At 53.0% G+C, this 15,341-nt stretch overlaps 2 protein-coding genes across 3 annotated transcripts in view; both read left to right on the forward strand.

Moving 5' to 3' along the window:
- Positions 1–1,196: 1,196 nt before the first annotated feature.
- ANKRD2 (ankyrin repeat domain 2) lies at positions 1,197–14,316 on the forward strand. Its single transcript, XM_003922336.3, has 9 exons — positions 1,197–1,630; positions 6,753–6,854; positions 7,137–7,295; positions 7,392–7,499; positions 11,018–11,116; positions 11,477–11,575; positions 12,773–12,871; positions 13,062–13,160; positions 14,011–14,316. The coding sequence occupies exons 1-9, from the start codon at positions 1,544–1,546 to the stop codon at positions 14,158–14,160; spliced, it is 1,002 nt and encodes a 333-aa protein (XP_003922385.2). The 5' UTR covers positions 1,197–1,543; the 3' UTR covers positions 14,161–14,316.
- An 86-nt stretch (positions 14,317–14,402) lies between these two features.
- HOGA1 (4-hydroxy-2-oxoglutarate aldolase 1) overlaps positions 14,403–15,341 on the forward strand; it is a 33,400-nt gene continuing 32,461 nt past the window's right edge. Inside the window, exon 1 of one of the 2 annotated variants that reach the window (XM_010333221.3) lies at positions 14,403–15,334. In XM_010333221.3, coding sequence (XP_010331523.1) covers positions 15,124–15,334 — 211 coding nt within the window. In that variant the 5' untranslated portion in view covers positions 14,403–15,123. The remainder of the gene's footprint in view (positions 15,335–15,341) is intronic. The other variant, XM_010333220.3, reaches the window with a different exon arrangement.

A 15,341-nucleotide genomic window follows, 5' to 3' on the forward strand; every position in this document is an offset into this window, starting at 1 on the left:
CTCGCGCCGGGCGCGGTGGCTCAAGCCTGTAATCCCAGCACTTTGGGAGGCCGAGGCGGGTGGATCACGAGGTCGAGAGATCGAGACCATCCTGGTCAACATGGTGAAACCCCGTCTCTACTAAAAGTGCAAAAAATTAGCTGGGCATGGTGGCACGTGCCTGTAATCCCAGCTACTCAGGAGGCTGAGGCAGGAGAATTCCCTGAGCCCAGGAGGCGGAGGTTGCGGTGAGCCGAGATCGCGCCATTGCACTCCAGCCTGGGTAACAAGGGCGAAACTCCGTCTCAAAAATAAAATAAAATAAAATAAAAATAAAAATAAAAAATAAAGTAAAGTCTCTGGCAGATTTAGATGATGAGCGTATGTCAGAGGTTTGTGTCGGCTTCCCAGCAAGCAAGCCAGGGAGGAAAAGGAACCAGTTCCTCCTGCTTCCTAGGGGAATGCATGCATATCTGAAGAGAGGGGTATCTTATATAAGGCTATTTAGCTAAGGGCAGCCACCAGCCAGGTGAGCCTTACAGAAGCACAGGGCCGGGTGTCTGCAGGTCCCTAGCAGGTTAACCTGGGTCACAGTGACTCAGATCTCCAGCCTGCAAGTTCCGGGTGTGGAACTGAGCAAGTACAGATCTGCTTTTGCTCCAGTGGGGAGTATTTTTCCTTCTCAGTGAGCATGGCCAGCCTCCTGGCCAGGAAAGCCTCGCACTGTCTGGGCCTGACAGGGAAAGCCCTGGAGGGTAGGAGGATCGGAGTAGCTGCTGTTCGTCCTGAGCTGGGCTTAGCACTTTCCAGAGACCCCTCTCTTGAAGCAAGACTCTGTAAGTGCTGCAGAGGCTCCCTGAGCGCTTACCCTGAGGCACCGAGGGAGGAGACAGATTGGATAAGGTTTGTTGGTGACTAAAGGTCACCCATCCAAATGCAGTGATGCTTAACCGGGGAGCAGGGAGGAGCGTGTGGGACCCCGGAGAGCCGAAGGCCAGCGTGAGCTGCGATCAAAGAGGGAGATGGCTGCCCTAACTGCTACTACTGCCCTGGCCTGGACAAGTAGAGTGTGACCCTCCTCACAGTCAGCAGGGCATGTCTGCACTACAGCCTGGGAGTACAGAACTGTCCTGGTCCCCACATGTGGTTTTCAGGCCCCTTTCCTGGAGCTGGCTGAGCAGGGTTTCCAGCCATCCAGCAGGTGGCACTGTCATCTGGGCTAGAGCATGCAGCCGTCAGGTCCCTTGTGCAGCCCAGCTGCCTTGGCTAAGGCCCAGCTAGGCCCAAGCACTCAGGACAGAGGCTGGACATGCTTCTTCCTGCAACCCTGCTCTTGGGACACGGTGCCCTCCGGCTCTAATAGGCCAGGAATTGGCAGAGCAACTGGCCCTGCTCCCTGGCCCTGGCTCCCCCTGCTCCCTGGGGCTGCCCGAGGTGAAGGTGACAGGTTGGGGAAGCAGGTGGAGAATTGGGCCAGTGAGCTCATGGCAAAGGCGCCCAGCTGGGCGGGGTGGGTGCTCTGGCCTATAAAGCCCCCGAGCCCCTGTGGCCTGTAGAGGTGGTTATGGACAGCACCATGGAGGACTCCGAGGCGGTGCAGAGGGCCACGGCACTCATCGAGCAGCGACTGGCACAGGAGGAGGAGAATGAGGTGCGGGCAGGGGTGGAGGGGCCCAAGGGGGTTTGAGGAGATCCAGCTCTGCTGTGAAGGGGAGGGAGAACCTGGCTGCTACACCTGTGGTGGGGAGGGGCAGATGTTGCCAAGAGCCCGGCTGGATCTCATTCCTGTCCCAGGGCATTACTGGCAGGGGGTATTGCTGGCAGCGGAAGACTGAGACTTCAGCCTCCAAAATGGAGTCAGTGGAGTGGGGAGCTGAGCTGGGCCTCCTGAGACTGCCCACTCTCCTGGGCCCTGAGAGACAGTGGGCTGTACAAGGCAGACAGCTGGGTGCTGCCCAGGACTGTCTGGAATGTGTGGCCCTGCGACCCCCTGTGACTGAGTGGGAGGCTGGAGCAGGGTAACACCAGTGTTTGGCCACTGAAGAGGAGAGTGAGGAACAGAGTGAGGAAGGAATGCTGGGAAAGGAAGCATGGATTTTTGCCAGCCTGCTGGGCACCCTCGGGTGTGGTGTTCTGGGCAATTCCATTTTCTCTGGGATAAGGAAGTGGAGTGGGGCAGGGGTGCTAATTGTCCTACTCTTTTTTTTTTTTTTGAGATGGAGTCTCCCTCTGTCACCCAGGCTGGAGTGCAGTGGCACAATCTCAGCTCACTGCAACCTCTGCCTCCTGGGTTCAAGTGATTTTCCTGCCTCAGCCTTCCGAGTAGCTGGGATTACAGGCATGCGCCACCACGCCTGGCTAAGTTTTGTGCTTTTAGTAGAGATGGGAGTTTCACCATGTTGGTCAGATTGGTCTCGAACTCCTGGCCTCAGGTGATCCACCCGCCTCAAGCCTCCCAAAATACTGAAATTACAGGTGTGATCCACCTGCCTCAGCCTCCCAAAATACTGAAATTACAGGTGTAAGCCACTGTACCCAGCCCCTACTCTTCATTTTATTTAAATTAATACTTCATCTAGTGTCAGCTCTGCCAGGAGTCCAGAGCTGTAGAAATGGGTGGACCAATAAGGCCCAGACCCTGCCTTCTTTTTACCAACCCAGCATTCATTTTAGTCCACTTGTCAGTTTCATGGTCAACTAAGAAACAAGGCGAAGGAAGAAATGGCTAAATAAAGGTGTGAATCAGAAGGGGAGGAACACAAGGAGCTCATGAATTGTTTGAGCGCCCTCAAGGACTCCTCTGTGGACAGGGCCAGGTGCAGTGGCTGAAGCCTGTAATCCCAGCATTTTGAGATCCGAGATCCGAGGTGGGTGGATCACCTGAGGTCAGGAGTTTGAGACCAGCTTGGCCAACATGGTGAAACCCTGTCTTTACTAAAAATACAAAAATTAGCTGAGAACGGTGGTGGGCACCTGTAATCCCAACTACTCTGGAGGCTGAGGCAGGAGAATTGCTTGCACCCGGGAGGTGGAGGTTGCAGTAAGCCAAGATTGTGCCACTGCACTTCAGCCTGGAAGACAGAGTGAGACTACGTCCAAAAAAAAAAAAAAAAAGGACTCCTCTGTGGCCAGGAGGATACCTGAGCTGGGCCTTCAGGAAGACTCAGTGGAGTCCAGGATGGCGGAGGGTATTCCAGCCTAAGGAAATGCAGGAGCTAGAGTTTCTGTGAGTGAAAGCACGACTGTTTTCAGAAAGTCTGGTAGTAGGACTAAGGCTGGAAAGACAAGCCAGAGAGGGCCATGTAAAAGATATTTATTCTGGGCTGGATGTGGTGGCTTACGCCTGTCATCCTCGCACTTTGGGAGGCCAAGGCAGGCAGATCATGAGGTCAGGAGTTTTAGACCAGCCTGGTCAATATGGTGAAACCCCATCTCTACTAAAAATACAAAAATTAGCTCAGTGTAGTGGCATGCACCTGTAGTCCCAGCTACTTGAACCCAGGAAGCTGAGGTTGCAGTGAAATTGCACCACCGCACTCCAGCTTGGGCAACAGAATGAGACTCTCTTGAAAAAAAGAAAAAAATATATATTTATTCTGTGGGCAGTGGGGAGCCACTGGATGCTATTGAGTGAGGGAGAGTGGTGCCATCTGACCTGTTTTAGGAAGGCAGCTCTGATAGCCCTGAGAACTTGTTGTAAAAGGCTGGCCCTAACAGGAATTGAGGGGAGGAGATACATCAGTTTGGAGGTAGATGCCATTCAAAAAAAGGAGTGTGACTGAATGAGGAGTGAGGAGGAGGGAAGGGTCAGGACCCTAAGGGAAGAAGAGATGAGGTCAGGAAAGAGCCTGGACTGAGTGCTGGCTGGGGCAAGCATCCCTGGATCTCTAGGAATCCCACTTCTAGTTCCCCCAAGGGCATGTGCCTATGGTTGGCTGGCGCCAGGCAGGTGAGTCATGCTGCTGTGCCAGTTCTGGAGTGCTGCCACTAGACACAGGGACCTTCAGCAAGGGGGCACAGGGCAGTGCTCTTCCGTTCATTCATCCAATAAATATAGCTACAGAGCTGGCAGGACACCAGTGCCAGGCCCGGTGCTAAGCATTTTACAGGCATTCGGTCATTTAATCTGCACGACAGTCTATGAAGTAATTACTGGTGGGAGCTTTGTGTGTTTCATGAACACACATTCAATGCAGCAAACAGTTATTGAGCACCTACTGTGTGTCAGCCCACAAAGACAAACCTGAAATGAAGGGCTATAGCCTGTGGGAAGATGTGGGTGAGCATTAGAGTCATCAGTTGTCTCTACCAGGCCCCAGCCTGGCAGGGTTCTTGGAGGAGAGCCTCTGTTTAGGCTGTGCCCCATCCCCAGGGTGGGACAGGAATGAGGGCCCCAGAGGCCAGCGCAGGGGCTGGAGATACACTGTGGGGAGCTTACTGGGTTAGGTCATCACTGAGAACTTAAGGGTTAGCAGAGATGCCGAAGCACCTACTACGTGCTAGGGCCTATCACAGATGCTGGGGACACCAAGATGATTAAGACACAAGCTGGCCCTCTGGATGCTCCCTGAGGAGCCCAGCCGGAGTCCCACACGCAGCAGTAGCTGCAGCCCCAGGTTCTCTCTCGTCCTTTGAAGAAGATGCAGTGTTTCAGGTTAGGCCAGCACTGAGGAGACCTCCAACCATGAAGCCCAACATGAAAGGGAGAAAGCAGTGGCAAATAGGACTTCAGAATGAAGATTTGGCAAATCCACTCTCAAAACCGTCTTGAAGGAGCTAGTGTGGGAGCTCAGGAAGAATGTGAAAGGCATCCAAGTGCTCTGTCAGGGTGGCCTCCTTCCCAGCTGCCACATCGACCCTGGACCCTCCGACCTGGGCAATCGCTCCTGGACACAGCCACACAAGCTGTGTGCTGGGGACTGCAGGGATGGGGGTGCCAGCACATTGCAAAGGGAGAAGAAGCAGTCCAGGAAAATCAGAGGGCACATGCAGAGGAGACCTGGCAGGCATTGAACCTGGGTTACAGTGAGAAGAAGGTTCAGATTTAGAGCCCATTTCAGGCTGAAGGCTGAGGAGCTGCTGCTCCCGTTGCCCTGTTCCCCTGAAAGCAAGACTCTAGACTTCACAGGTCAGTGACAGCTGAGAAAAAAAAAAAAAAAAAGGTATCTAACAAGGAGTTCCCAGATTGTATATTGCAGAGTAAGGCCATTTAAGAAACAATTCTGGCCGGGCGTGGTGGCTCAAGCCTGTAATCCCAGCACTTTGGGAGGCCGAGGCGGGTGGATCAAGAGGTCAAGAGATCGAGACCATCCTGGTCAACATGGTGAAACCCCGTCTCTACTAAAAATACAAAAAATTAGCTGGGCATGGTGGCACGTGCCTATAATCCCAGCTACTCAGGAGGCTGACGCAGGAGAATTGCCTGAACCCAGGAGGTGGAGGTTGCGGTGAGCCAAGATCGTGCCATTGCACTCCAGCCTGGGTAACAAGAGTGAAACTCCGTCTCGGAAAAAAAAAAAAAAAAAAAAAAAAAAGAAAGAAAAAAGAAAGAAACAATTACCTCTCATCACAATTATTTCATCAAAGTGAATTATTTGTTTATTTTAAAAACTATTATTATTATTATTTGAGACCAAGTCTCACTCTGTTGCCCAAGCTGCAGTGCAGTGGTGCAATCTTGGCTCACTGCAACATATACCTCCTGGGTTCAATATATTCTTGTGCCTCAGTCTCCTGAGTAGCTGGGACTACAGTGTGTGCCAACATGCCTGGCTAATTTTTGTATTTTTAGTAGAGATGGAATTTCACTATGTTGCCCATGGCTGGTGTCGAACCCCTGGGCTCAAGCAATCCACCTGCCTCAGCCTCCCAGATCATTGGTGTGAGCCATTGTGCCTGGCCTACTCATTTTTTGAGGCTGGGTCATATTCTCTCTCTCTCTCTCTCTCTCTCTCTCTCTCTCCCCCACACGCACACACACACACCCCTCCCTCTCTCCCTCTCTTCCTCTCTCTCATCACTCAGGCTGGAGCGCAGTAGCACGATCTTGGCGCACTGCACTGCAACCTCCCCTTCCTGGGCACAAGCAATCCTCCCACTTCAGTCTCTCGAATAGCTGGGACTACAGCAAAAGTCACCATGCTTGGCTCATTATTTAAATTTTTGGTAAAGATCAGGTCTCACTATATTGCACAGGCTGATCTCAAACTTCTGGGCTCAAGTGATCCTCCCACCTCAGCTTCCCAAAGTGTTGGGATTACAGAGGGAGCCACTGTGGCTGGCCTATTTATTTTTAGAGACAGGATCTTGCTATGTCTCTGAAGGTGGTCTTGAAACCCTGGGATTGAGCAGTGCTTCTGCCTCAGCCTCCCCAGCAGCTGGGACTAAAGCCTGGCACCACCACACCCAGCCAAAGTGAATTTTTAATGCCAAAAAAGTAAAGAAAAAAAAATCTTGATTTTTGAAAGAGTGACTATATTTAATCTCATGGAAACCTCACTCTGGTGGCTGTTAATGTTTTGCAGAGATCCAGGCCAGTCAGCGGGCAGGTGTCTGAGCTCAGGATTGGGACTGGGGCTGAGGCTGAGGTGGGAAACTCGCCCCTTTTGGGGGACTCTCCAGGGGCACTGCCCTTGCAGAGGGCTCTCCAGGATCAGCCAGAAGGGCTCTGAGACCACCCAGAAGGAGGTCCCTGTGGAGTGTCCTTGGCGTGGTTAGGCGAGAGGCCACCTGTCTCCTCGGGTCCTGGAGAAGGTGCTCTCCTTGGATCGCAGAAACTCCGGGGAGCCGAACGCCAGAAGCTGCCCATGGACTTGCTGGTGCTGGAGGATGAGAAGCACCACGGGGCTCAGAGTGCAGCCCTACAGAAGGTGAAGGTAAGCCCGGGAGGACCCAGTGTCTGCACCTCTCCCCACGTGGCCCATGGACCGGCAGTTCAGCACCCCGCCAGAATCTCCACCCCGCCCCAGAGCTGCTGAGTCAGAATTCCCCCAATCTGAGAACCATCTAGCCCTGGAAGGAGGGTTAGACCTTGCTTCCTTCATTCTTGAGAGGGTCTCCCTGCCTACCCCGTCCTCCCCACCAGCTCAGCTCAGAGGTCTCCCAAGACCCCCAACCTCTCTGCCCAGCCTGGGGGTTGATAGGCCATCCCCACTCAGGGCCAAGAGCGCGTGCGCAAGACATCCCTGGACCTGCGGCGAGAGATCATCGACGTGGGCGGGATCCAGAACCTCATCGAGCTGCGGAAGAAACGCAAGCAGAAGAAGCGCGACGCCCTGGCCGCCTCGCATGAGCCGCCCCCGGAGCCCGAGGAGATCGTAAGGGTCCTGGGGAGGACACTGCGTAGGGGTGGGGGGAGCCCGGGAGGCCTCGGGTCGCAGGGGCGCCCGTGACTGCTGCATCCACACCTGCAGACCGGCCCCGTGGATGAGGAGACCTTCCTGAAAGCCGCTGTGGAGGGGAAAATGAAGGTCATTGAGAAGTTCCTGGCTGACGGGGGGTCCGCTGACACGTGCGACCAGGTGATGCTCCCAGCCGCCCCCGATCAGCCTCCCTGTCAGCTCCCACCCCATTCCGCTAAGCTCCTGGGTCAGCCCACTCTGGGTCAGCACGCTGTGCGCCTATCTGAGAGGAGGCACAGGTGTTCTCTAGATGGATAGGTGGTTGGGGGGCTCAGAATGGGGTGTCCTTGCGCCCGGCGCGGTGGCTCAAGCCTGTAATCCCAGCACTTTGGGAGGCCGAGGCGGGTGGATCACGAGGTCAAGAGATTGAGACCATCCTGGTCAACATGGTGAAACCCCGTCTCTACTAAAAGTGCAAAAAATTAGCTGGGCATGGTGGCACGTGCCTGTAATCCCAGCTACTCAGGAGGCTGAGGCAGGAGAATTGCCTGAGCCCAGGAGGCGGAGGTTGCGGTGAGCCGAGATCGCGCCATTGCACTCCAGCCTGGGTAACAAGGGCGAAACTCCGTCTCAAAAAAAAAAAAAAAAAAAAAAAAAAAAAAAAGAATAGGGTGTCCTTTCCCCCGCACAGGAATTGACCTAAATCCTCAGACCCTTTTCCAGCTCGAATCACCTGCAGAGTAACTAACAAATGTCACATGTTTGTTTAGGAAAGAAAGAAAAATGGAATCAAATAAAAAGAGACCAAGACCAGAAGATGTGGGCTCAGATCCCATCTTTGCCACTCACAAGTGTGGGATCTGTGGCTGGGTTGGTGCCTTTTCCATGCCTCAGTTTCTTTCTCTGTAAAATGGCCTACTTCCTTCACAACATGTTATGGTGATCAGATGGAATATTAGGCTGAGCACCGTGCGTGGCTCACATCTGTAATCCCAGCACTTTAGGAGGTCAAGGTGGGAGGATCACTCAAGCCTAGGAGTTCAAGACCAACCTAGGCAACAGAGTGAGAGAGACTCTCTCTCTCCAACAGAGTGAGAAAGACTCTCTCTCTCTCTCTCTCTCTCTCTGTGTGTGTCTATATATATCTAATATATAATATATATATGTATGTATGTATATATATGCATATATTTGGTAAAAGGAATATTAGCACCTCAGTGAGTATTCACCAAATGAATGAAGAAACTATCAAGCACATGCTAAGATATGATATTTTTGTTTCTCATGGTATAGTACTGATTTTTTTTTTTTTTTTTTTTTTTTTTTTTTTTTTTTTAGACAGAGTCTCACTCTGTCACCCAGGCTGGAGTGCAATGGCACAATCTTGGCTCACTGCAATCTTTGCCTCACGGGCTCAATCAGTCCTCCCACCTCAGCCTCACAAAGTGCTGGGATTACAGCCTTGAGCCACCACACCTGGCCTATTTTTATTTTTTTATCAAGGTTGTGCAGCCATATTTTCTTTTCTTTTTTTTTTTTCTTTCTTTTTTTTTTTTTTTTTGAGACGGAGTTTCGCTCTCGTTACCCAGGCTGGAGTGCAATGGCGCGATCTCGGCTCACCGCAACCTCCGCCTTCTGGGCTCAGGCAATTCTCCTGCCTCAGCCTCCTGAGTAGCTGGGATTACAGGCACGCGCCACCATGCCCAGCTAGTTTTTTGTATTTTTAGTAGAGACGGGGTTTCACCATGTTGACCAGGATGGTCTCGATCTCTCGACCTCGTGATCCACCCGCCTCGGCCTCCCAAAGTGCTGGGATTACAGGCTTGAGCCACCGCGCCCGGCTTTTTTTTTTTTGAGATGGAGTCTCATTCTGTCACCCAGGCTGGAGTGCAGTGGCACAATCTTGGCTGGCTCACTGCAAACTCTGCCTCCTTGGTTCAGTGATTCTTCTGCCTGAGCCTCCCAAGTAGCTGGGATTATAGGTGCACACCACCACGCCCGGCTAATTTTTCTATTTTTAGTAGAGACTGGGTTTTACCATGTTAGCCAGTCTTGAACTCCTGACCTCAGGTGATCCCCTGTCTCAGCCTCCCAAAGGGCTGGGATTACAGGTGTGAGCCACCACGCCAGGACCCTTGCAGCCATATTTTCAAAATTTTCCATCACCCATCATGCTTCTTTTTGTTTTCCCTGAAACTGCCTGTTTCACACTTCCTGGGGTGCTTTCTTGCTCTCATATCCTGGGATTTAGCCCATTAGTGGTTTCCCACCTTTAGTCTGCATTATTGTAGACTTTGACCACATGTCCGTTCTGTTCTTTAGACTCCAAAGTCTTAATCCTCTCAGTCTGTCCAAGAACTTTCTACTTCTGAGCACCGCACTAGGTGCCAGAATACAAAAAAAGAAACAGACCAGGTTGGTTCCTTGGGGAGACTGACGTGTAACCGGATCATTAGAATACAGAAAGATACTCACTGTGGCCTGTAACTGGATCATTAGAATATGGAAAGATATTGTGGCCTGAGTTTTCCAAAGTCCAAGGCAGAAAGGAGAAGGGAAAAAGTTTATTCTTTTTTTTTTTTTTTTTTTTTTTTTGAGACGGAGTTTCGCTCTTGTTACCCAGGCTGGAGTGCAACAGCGCGATCTCGGCTCACCGCAACCTCCGCCTCCTGGGTTCAGGCAATTCTCCTGCCTCAGCCTCCTGAGTAGCTGGGATTACAGGCACGCACCACCACGCCCAGCAAGTTTTTTGTATTTTTAGTAGAGACGGGGTTTCACCATGTTGACCAGGATGGTCTTGATCTCTCGACCTCGTGATCCACCCACCTCGGCCTCCCAAAGTGCTGGGATTACAGGCTTGAGCCACCGCGCCCGGCCAAAAGTTTATTCTTTCTTTGAATCAGTGATCAGTGTCACCTGCTCATTCTGGCCCTGTGCTAGGCACTCGGGGTGTCCAGCAAGACTTGACTTGCCCTTGAACATGCTCTCACAGTCAAGAGTCATCTGGGCCCTGGGGTAGCCCTGGCCTAGAGGTTTCAAGAAATGATGACATTTGAGCCACATCTTGAAGGAGTAGCAGATTTTATCAAGCACTCCCAAGAAGTGAGGGCAAAACAGGCATGCCTGAAGAGGGACCTGCCTGTGCAGAGGTGTGGCTTGATGTGCTTGGCGGGTAGTGAGAAGGTTGGGTTCCCCAGGACAGAGGGCTCCCAGGCTAGTCTGGACAGAGCATAAGGGAACTGGAAGAACACAGAAAACATGGTTGGCTCACACCTGTACACCCAGCACTTTGGGAGGCCAAGGCCGGTGGATCACAAAGTCATGAGATCAAGACCATCCTGGCCAACATGGTGAAATACCATTTCTACTAAAAAAAAAAAAATACACAAAATTAGCTGGGTGTGGTGGCACATGCCTGTAATTCCAGTTACTCAGGTTACTGAGGCAGGAGAATCACTTGAACCAGGGAGTCGAAGATTGCAGTAAGCCAAGATTGTGCCACTACACTCCAGCCTGGGTGATGGTGAGACTCAATCGTAAAAAAAAAAAAAAAGAAAGAAAGAAAGAAAAAGAAAACATGGGAGCCAAGCACAGGGGACAGAATCAAGCTGGGGGGAAGGCTTGGGCCTCAGCTTGGGTGGGAGATGGGCTCAGGCCTGGAGCCAGAGGCCAGGCCCTGACAGCCTCTCTGGGGACAGTTCCGTCGAACAGCACTGCACCGAGCCTCCCTGGAAGGCCATGTGGAAATCCTGGAGAAGCTTCTGGATAGTGGGGCCACTGTGGACTTCCAGGATCGGGTGAGTGAGAGGGCAGGTATTCAGCGGGAGACAGGAGGTGGGTCCAGCACCAACAGACACCCTCTCCCTGCCCCCTGTGCCAACCTGAAACACAAACAGGTTGCTGAGGGGCCAGATTCCACCTCAGTGGCTTGTGTGACCTCGAGGAAGCCCCTTCTCCTCCCTAAGCATCCTCTGTGAGCCTGGCTTGGATCGGATGGGCCCTGAGTGTTTTTCTGTTCCACTTGATCCATTGCGCAGGCCTAGGCTGCTCCCTGTACCTTTCCCCTGGATAACTCTCTGTCTTCCTGGCTGGCGTCCGTTCCCCCCGGATATTTCTTCTCTGCAGCTCTGTAGTTAGATCTCATCATTTCCTTCTAGCTGGACTGCACAGCCATGCATTGGGCCTGCCGTGGTGGCCACTTAGAGGTGGTGAAACTTCTGCAAAGCCGAGGAGCAGATACCAATATGAGGGATAAGGTGAGGCAACAACGCTCAGAAGCAGCAGATACTGGGGTGGCTGTTGGGAGGAAGGCAGGGGTCTGAGGGCAGGAAAGCCCAGGGGGGCAGGAAGGTAGCGAGTAGTCTGGTTTCTGGCTGCAGAACAGGCAAGCTAAGATAGTGTTCTACTGGGCCTCCCAGCCCAGGGACAGGTCCCTGCCATCCACACAGGCCCTTGATGAACCACCATCTGGGGATGGGAGCAGGAAGGGCGGACAGGAAGGGAGGACAAGAGACTCACTGTCTTGGGGGCTTCGGGACCACTCAAAAGATGCAAGATTTGTTCATATTATCCATCATTATCCTTCTATCTAGCTCTCTATTCATCCATCCATTTTCCATTTATTCATCCACTCATTCATTTATTTATTCATGCACCATCCTTCTATTCACTCGTTCTTTCATGTACAACCTTGAACAAGTGACAGCCTCTGAGCTTTTGCTCCTCATCTGTAAAATGTCTTGCAGAGTTCTTGTGTAGATTAGGTGAGAAAGCATACAGAAATAAATTATTTATTCAACATAAGGCAAATGTCTTTTTTGGTTTGTTTGTTTTCTGAGACGGAGTCTTGCTTGGTCGTCCAGGCTGGAGTGCAATGGTGTGATCTTGGCTCACTGCAACCTCTGCCTCCCGGGTTCAAGCGATTCTCCTGCCTCAGCCTCCTGAGTAGGTGGGATTACAGGCGTGTGCCACCACGCCCAGCTAATTTCTGTATTTTTAGAAGAGACGGGGTTTCACCATGTTGGTCAGGCTGGTCTTGAACTCCTGACCTCAGGTGACCCATCCACCTCAGCCTCCCAAAGAGCTAGGATTACAGGCATGAGCCACTGTGCCCAGCAAGGCAAATGCCCTGTAAGCTTTTGACATGTCTATCCCATAGTCATCTCTCAATAAATAACATCTATTATGATTATTAAAAGAAGGGTAGACGAGTGAGCAGCTGAGTGAGAGGAGAATCATAGAAGGCTTCCTGGAGGAAGTGGTATTTAAGGCTTTAGAGTTAGCCCATTGGTTGGGATGGTGGGAAATTATACCATTCCCTGCCCCTCCAGTCCTCAGGCCTTGGCACTAGGACTTGGAAGAGGGATTAAGCTGGAGTTAGGACAGCCCCGCCTCCCCAGGGGTACCACAGTTCAGGCCTTGTCAACCAGCAGTTCCTGATTCCTCCCACCCAGCTGCTGAGCACCCCCCTGCATGTGGCAGTCCGGACAGGGCGCGTGGAGATTGTGGAGCACTTTCTATCCCTGGGCCTGGACATCAATGCCAGAGACAGAGTGAGTGCCAGCCTGCCTGCTGCTCACCCCGCCATGGGCGTGCGGGCAGCCTGCAGGCTCCTGCAGGTGGCGTCCTTCCTCCTGGGGCCTTCAGGACTTGGCTCCTGAGCAAGGTCTCTAGACCACCTCCCATCACCCTGCCCCCTCCCACTGCCCACAAGGGCCATACTGAGGGCCACATTGACTCTAGGAAGGAGACACTGCCCTGCATGACGCTGTGAGACTCAACCGCTACAAAATCATCAAACTGCTGCTCCTGCATGGGGCTGACATGATGACCAAGAACCTGGTAAGTTCATTCCCTCCCTGATTCAGTCATGGGTGTGAGCACTCACATAGTGGAGGGGCTGTCCACGCCCCTGGGGGACCCCCCCACCTAGGGACAGGTATCATTGGCTCTGGCCAGTACCATAGTACATAAAGTTGTCCTCTTCCAGAGCACCACTCCAACTGCCCGCCCCACTCCATGTGTGTCTCTATGTCCAGAGTGCAAGTGCCAAGAGACAGCAGGAGGGCCAGTAAGAGGCCTTCCCAAAGACCCCAAGAGGCCTTCCCAAAGACGGGGTGCTCACGTGCAGGCCCAAGAAGGCCAGAATTATGAAGAGCTGGAAGGGTCTGAGCACTTGGCTGGCATGACAATTCCTAGCACCATGTCAGCTCCTGGTGGCCTTTGAGTTTTCTTAGAATCTAGGCAGGAAGTCCTTGGAAGGGGAAGGTGCCCCCAGGGAACACCTTGGACTAGGGGACACTTGGTCCCAGTTCTTCTTTGGGGCCCAGAGCATTCACAAAAGGAGGGCATGGGAGAGTCCCGCAGGCTCAAGAAAGGCTAAGGGGATAATGAGAAAAGCAGGAAGATATGGAGACGGTAGAAATGAGGGTTTCTTACCCCAGCATGATTGACACTGAGGGCAGGGTGCTTCTTTTTGTAGGAGACTGTTCGATGCATTGCAGGATGTTTAGGCAGCATGCTTGGCCTCGGCCCACTAGATGCCAGTAGTACCCATCCCCCAGGGTGACAACCAAAAGTGTCTTCGCACATTGCCAGTTGCCCCCATTTGAGAAGCTCTGGTGGCGTAGACGAGGGTACCTCCTGGGAAAGCCTTCAGGACAGTGAATAGATTTTCTCTTGGCCCCCACAGGCAGGAAAGACCCCCACGGACCTGGTGCAGCTGTGGCAGGCTGATACCCGGCACGCCCTGGAGCATCCTGAGCCGGGGGCTGAGCATAACGGGCTGGAGGGGCCTGATGAGAGTGGGCGGGAGACACCCCAGCCCGTGCCAGCCCAGTGAACGCCTGCCCCAGCCTGGCCAGCTACCCGGCCCCTCCCCGTGTGCAGCCAGAGGATCCTAAGAATGGCTCCCAGAGCTCACCGAGGGCCCAGCCTTTCCTCTGCGTGATCCAGGAGCACCCACAAACTACCACAATAAAAAGGCTGTTTTTGCTAATTGTGATGTTCATTTCCATTTGTGTCTGAAATCTTTAGGAAGGAAGGAAGACTGGGCCACATGTGGGCTTGGGGAGGAGGGAAACTGGGAGCCAGTTGGGCCTCGAAGCCAGCCCTGCAGCTTCCCTGCCACGGTCTCTTTTCATTTCTTCCCTATCACTCAATTTTTCCTGCCCCGTCCCATGTCTCTGGGGCCAGGCTTGGCCCCTGCATGGATTGACTTGGTGATAGACTCATCCTGGGCCCCCTTCCTGGTGACTGCTGTCCTGTGGGGCTGTGTGTGGCTGGCACAGGCTTGTCGCGTGGCTGTCTTGGCAAGAGGAGCCTGGCAGGGGACTGGGGCAGGGGAGGGACAGCCTGTCACAGGCAGCTTCTTACCCAGCCTTGCCACGCCTCCCACAGGGCAGGGCCTGCTCAGCCAATCAGCTCCACCAATCTCAGAACTGCCTGTGGACACCTGGCAGTGCTTCCAGCTTTGGGGCTGGGAATGGTGGGAGGAGGGCCCAGATCCTGCTGGAGATACCCTTTAGTATTCGGGTCCCAGAAACCAGTCCTACATCTGGCCAAAGGGACACTGTTTTGTGGCATTTCTCCAGCTGCTACCTAGAAGGAAGTGGGCCCCCTGGGGCCTATGTGCCTTGCCCCTGACCCTGGGGACACTCAGCTCAGGCCTGCCCCAGTGGCCACAAGTCAGGGAGGCCGCAAATTTTTAACTAGACACATTGATCATTAATAGGGGGTTAGAAAGAGTCCAAACTAAGTCTCACTCTGGGACACAGACCAACTGTGCCTCGGGCCTCCTGCAGAGATGCTGGGTCCCCAAGTCTGGTCCTCTGTGAGGCAGGGGCTAAGCAGGGGCTTGTCCAGGAATGTGAGGGGCTGGGCCTCAGGGGAGGGGAAGAAGGTGGACATTGCCGGCATCTACCCCCCTGTGACCACCCCCTTCACTGCCACTGCAGAGGTGGACTATGGGAAACTGGAGGAGAATCTGCACAAACTGGGCACCCTCCCCTTCCGAGGTAAGTG

This window comes from Saimiri boliviensis, chromosome 12 (assembly GCF_048565385.1).
Source record: "Saimiri boliviensis isolate mSaiBol1 chromosome 12, mSaiBol1.pri, whole genome shotgun sequence".
NCBI classification, from domain to species: domain Eukaryota; kingdom Metazoa; phylum Chordata; class Mammalia; order Primates; family Cebidae; genus Saimiri; species Saimiri boliviensis.

What these genes read in the sequence shown, in the direction of transcription:
- ANKRD2 (XM_003922336.3), top strand. Translation starts at nt 1,544, where the DNA reads ATGGACAGCACCATGGAGGACTCCGAGGCGGTGCAGAGGGCCACGGCA. An exon ending in CAGCCCTACAGAAGGTGAAG is followed by an intron (nt 6,855 to 7,136) that starts GTAAGCCCGGGA and finishes ATCCCCACTCAG; the next exon opens with GGCCAAGAGCGCGTGCGCAA. An exon ending in CCGCTGACACGTGCGACCAG is followed by an intron (nt 7,500 to 11,017) that starts GTGATGCTCCCA and finishes CTCTGGGGACAG; the next exon opens with TTCCGTCGAACAGCACTGCA.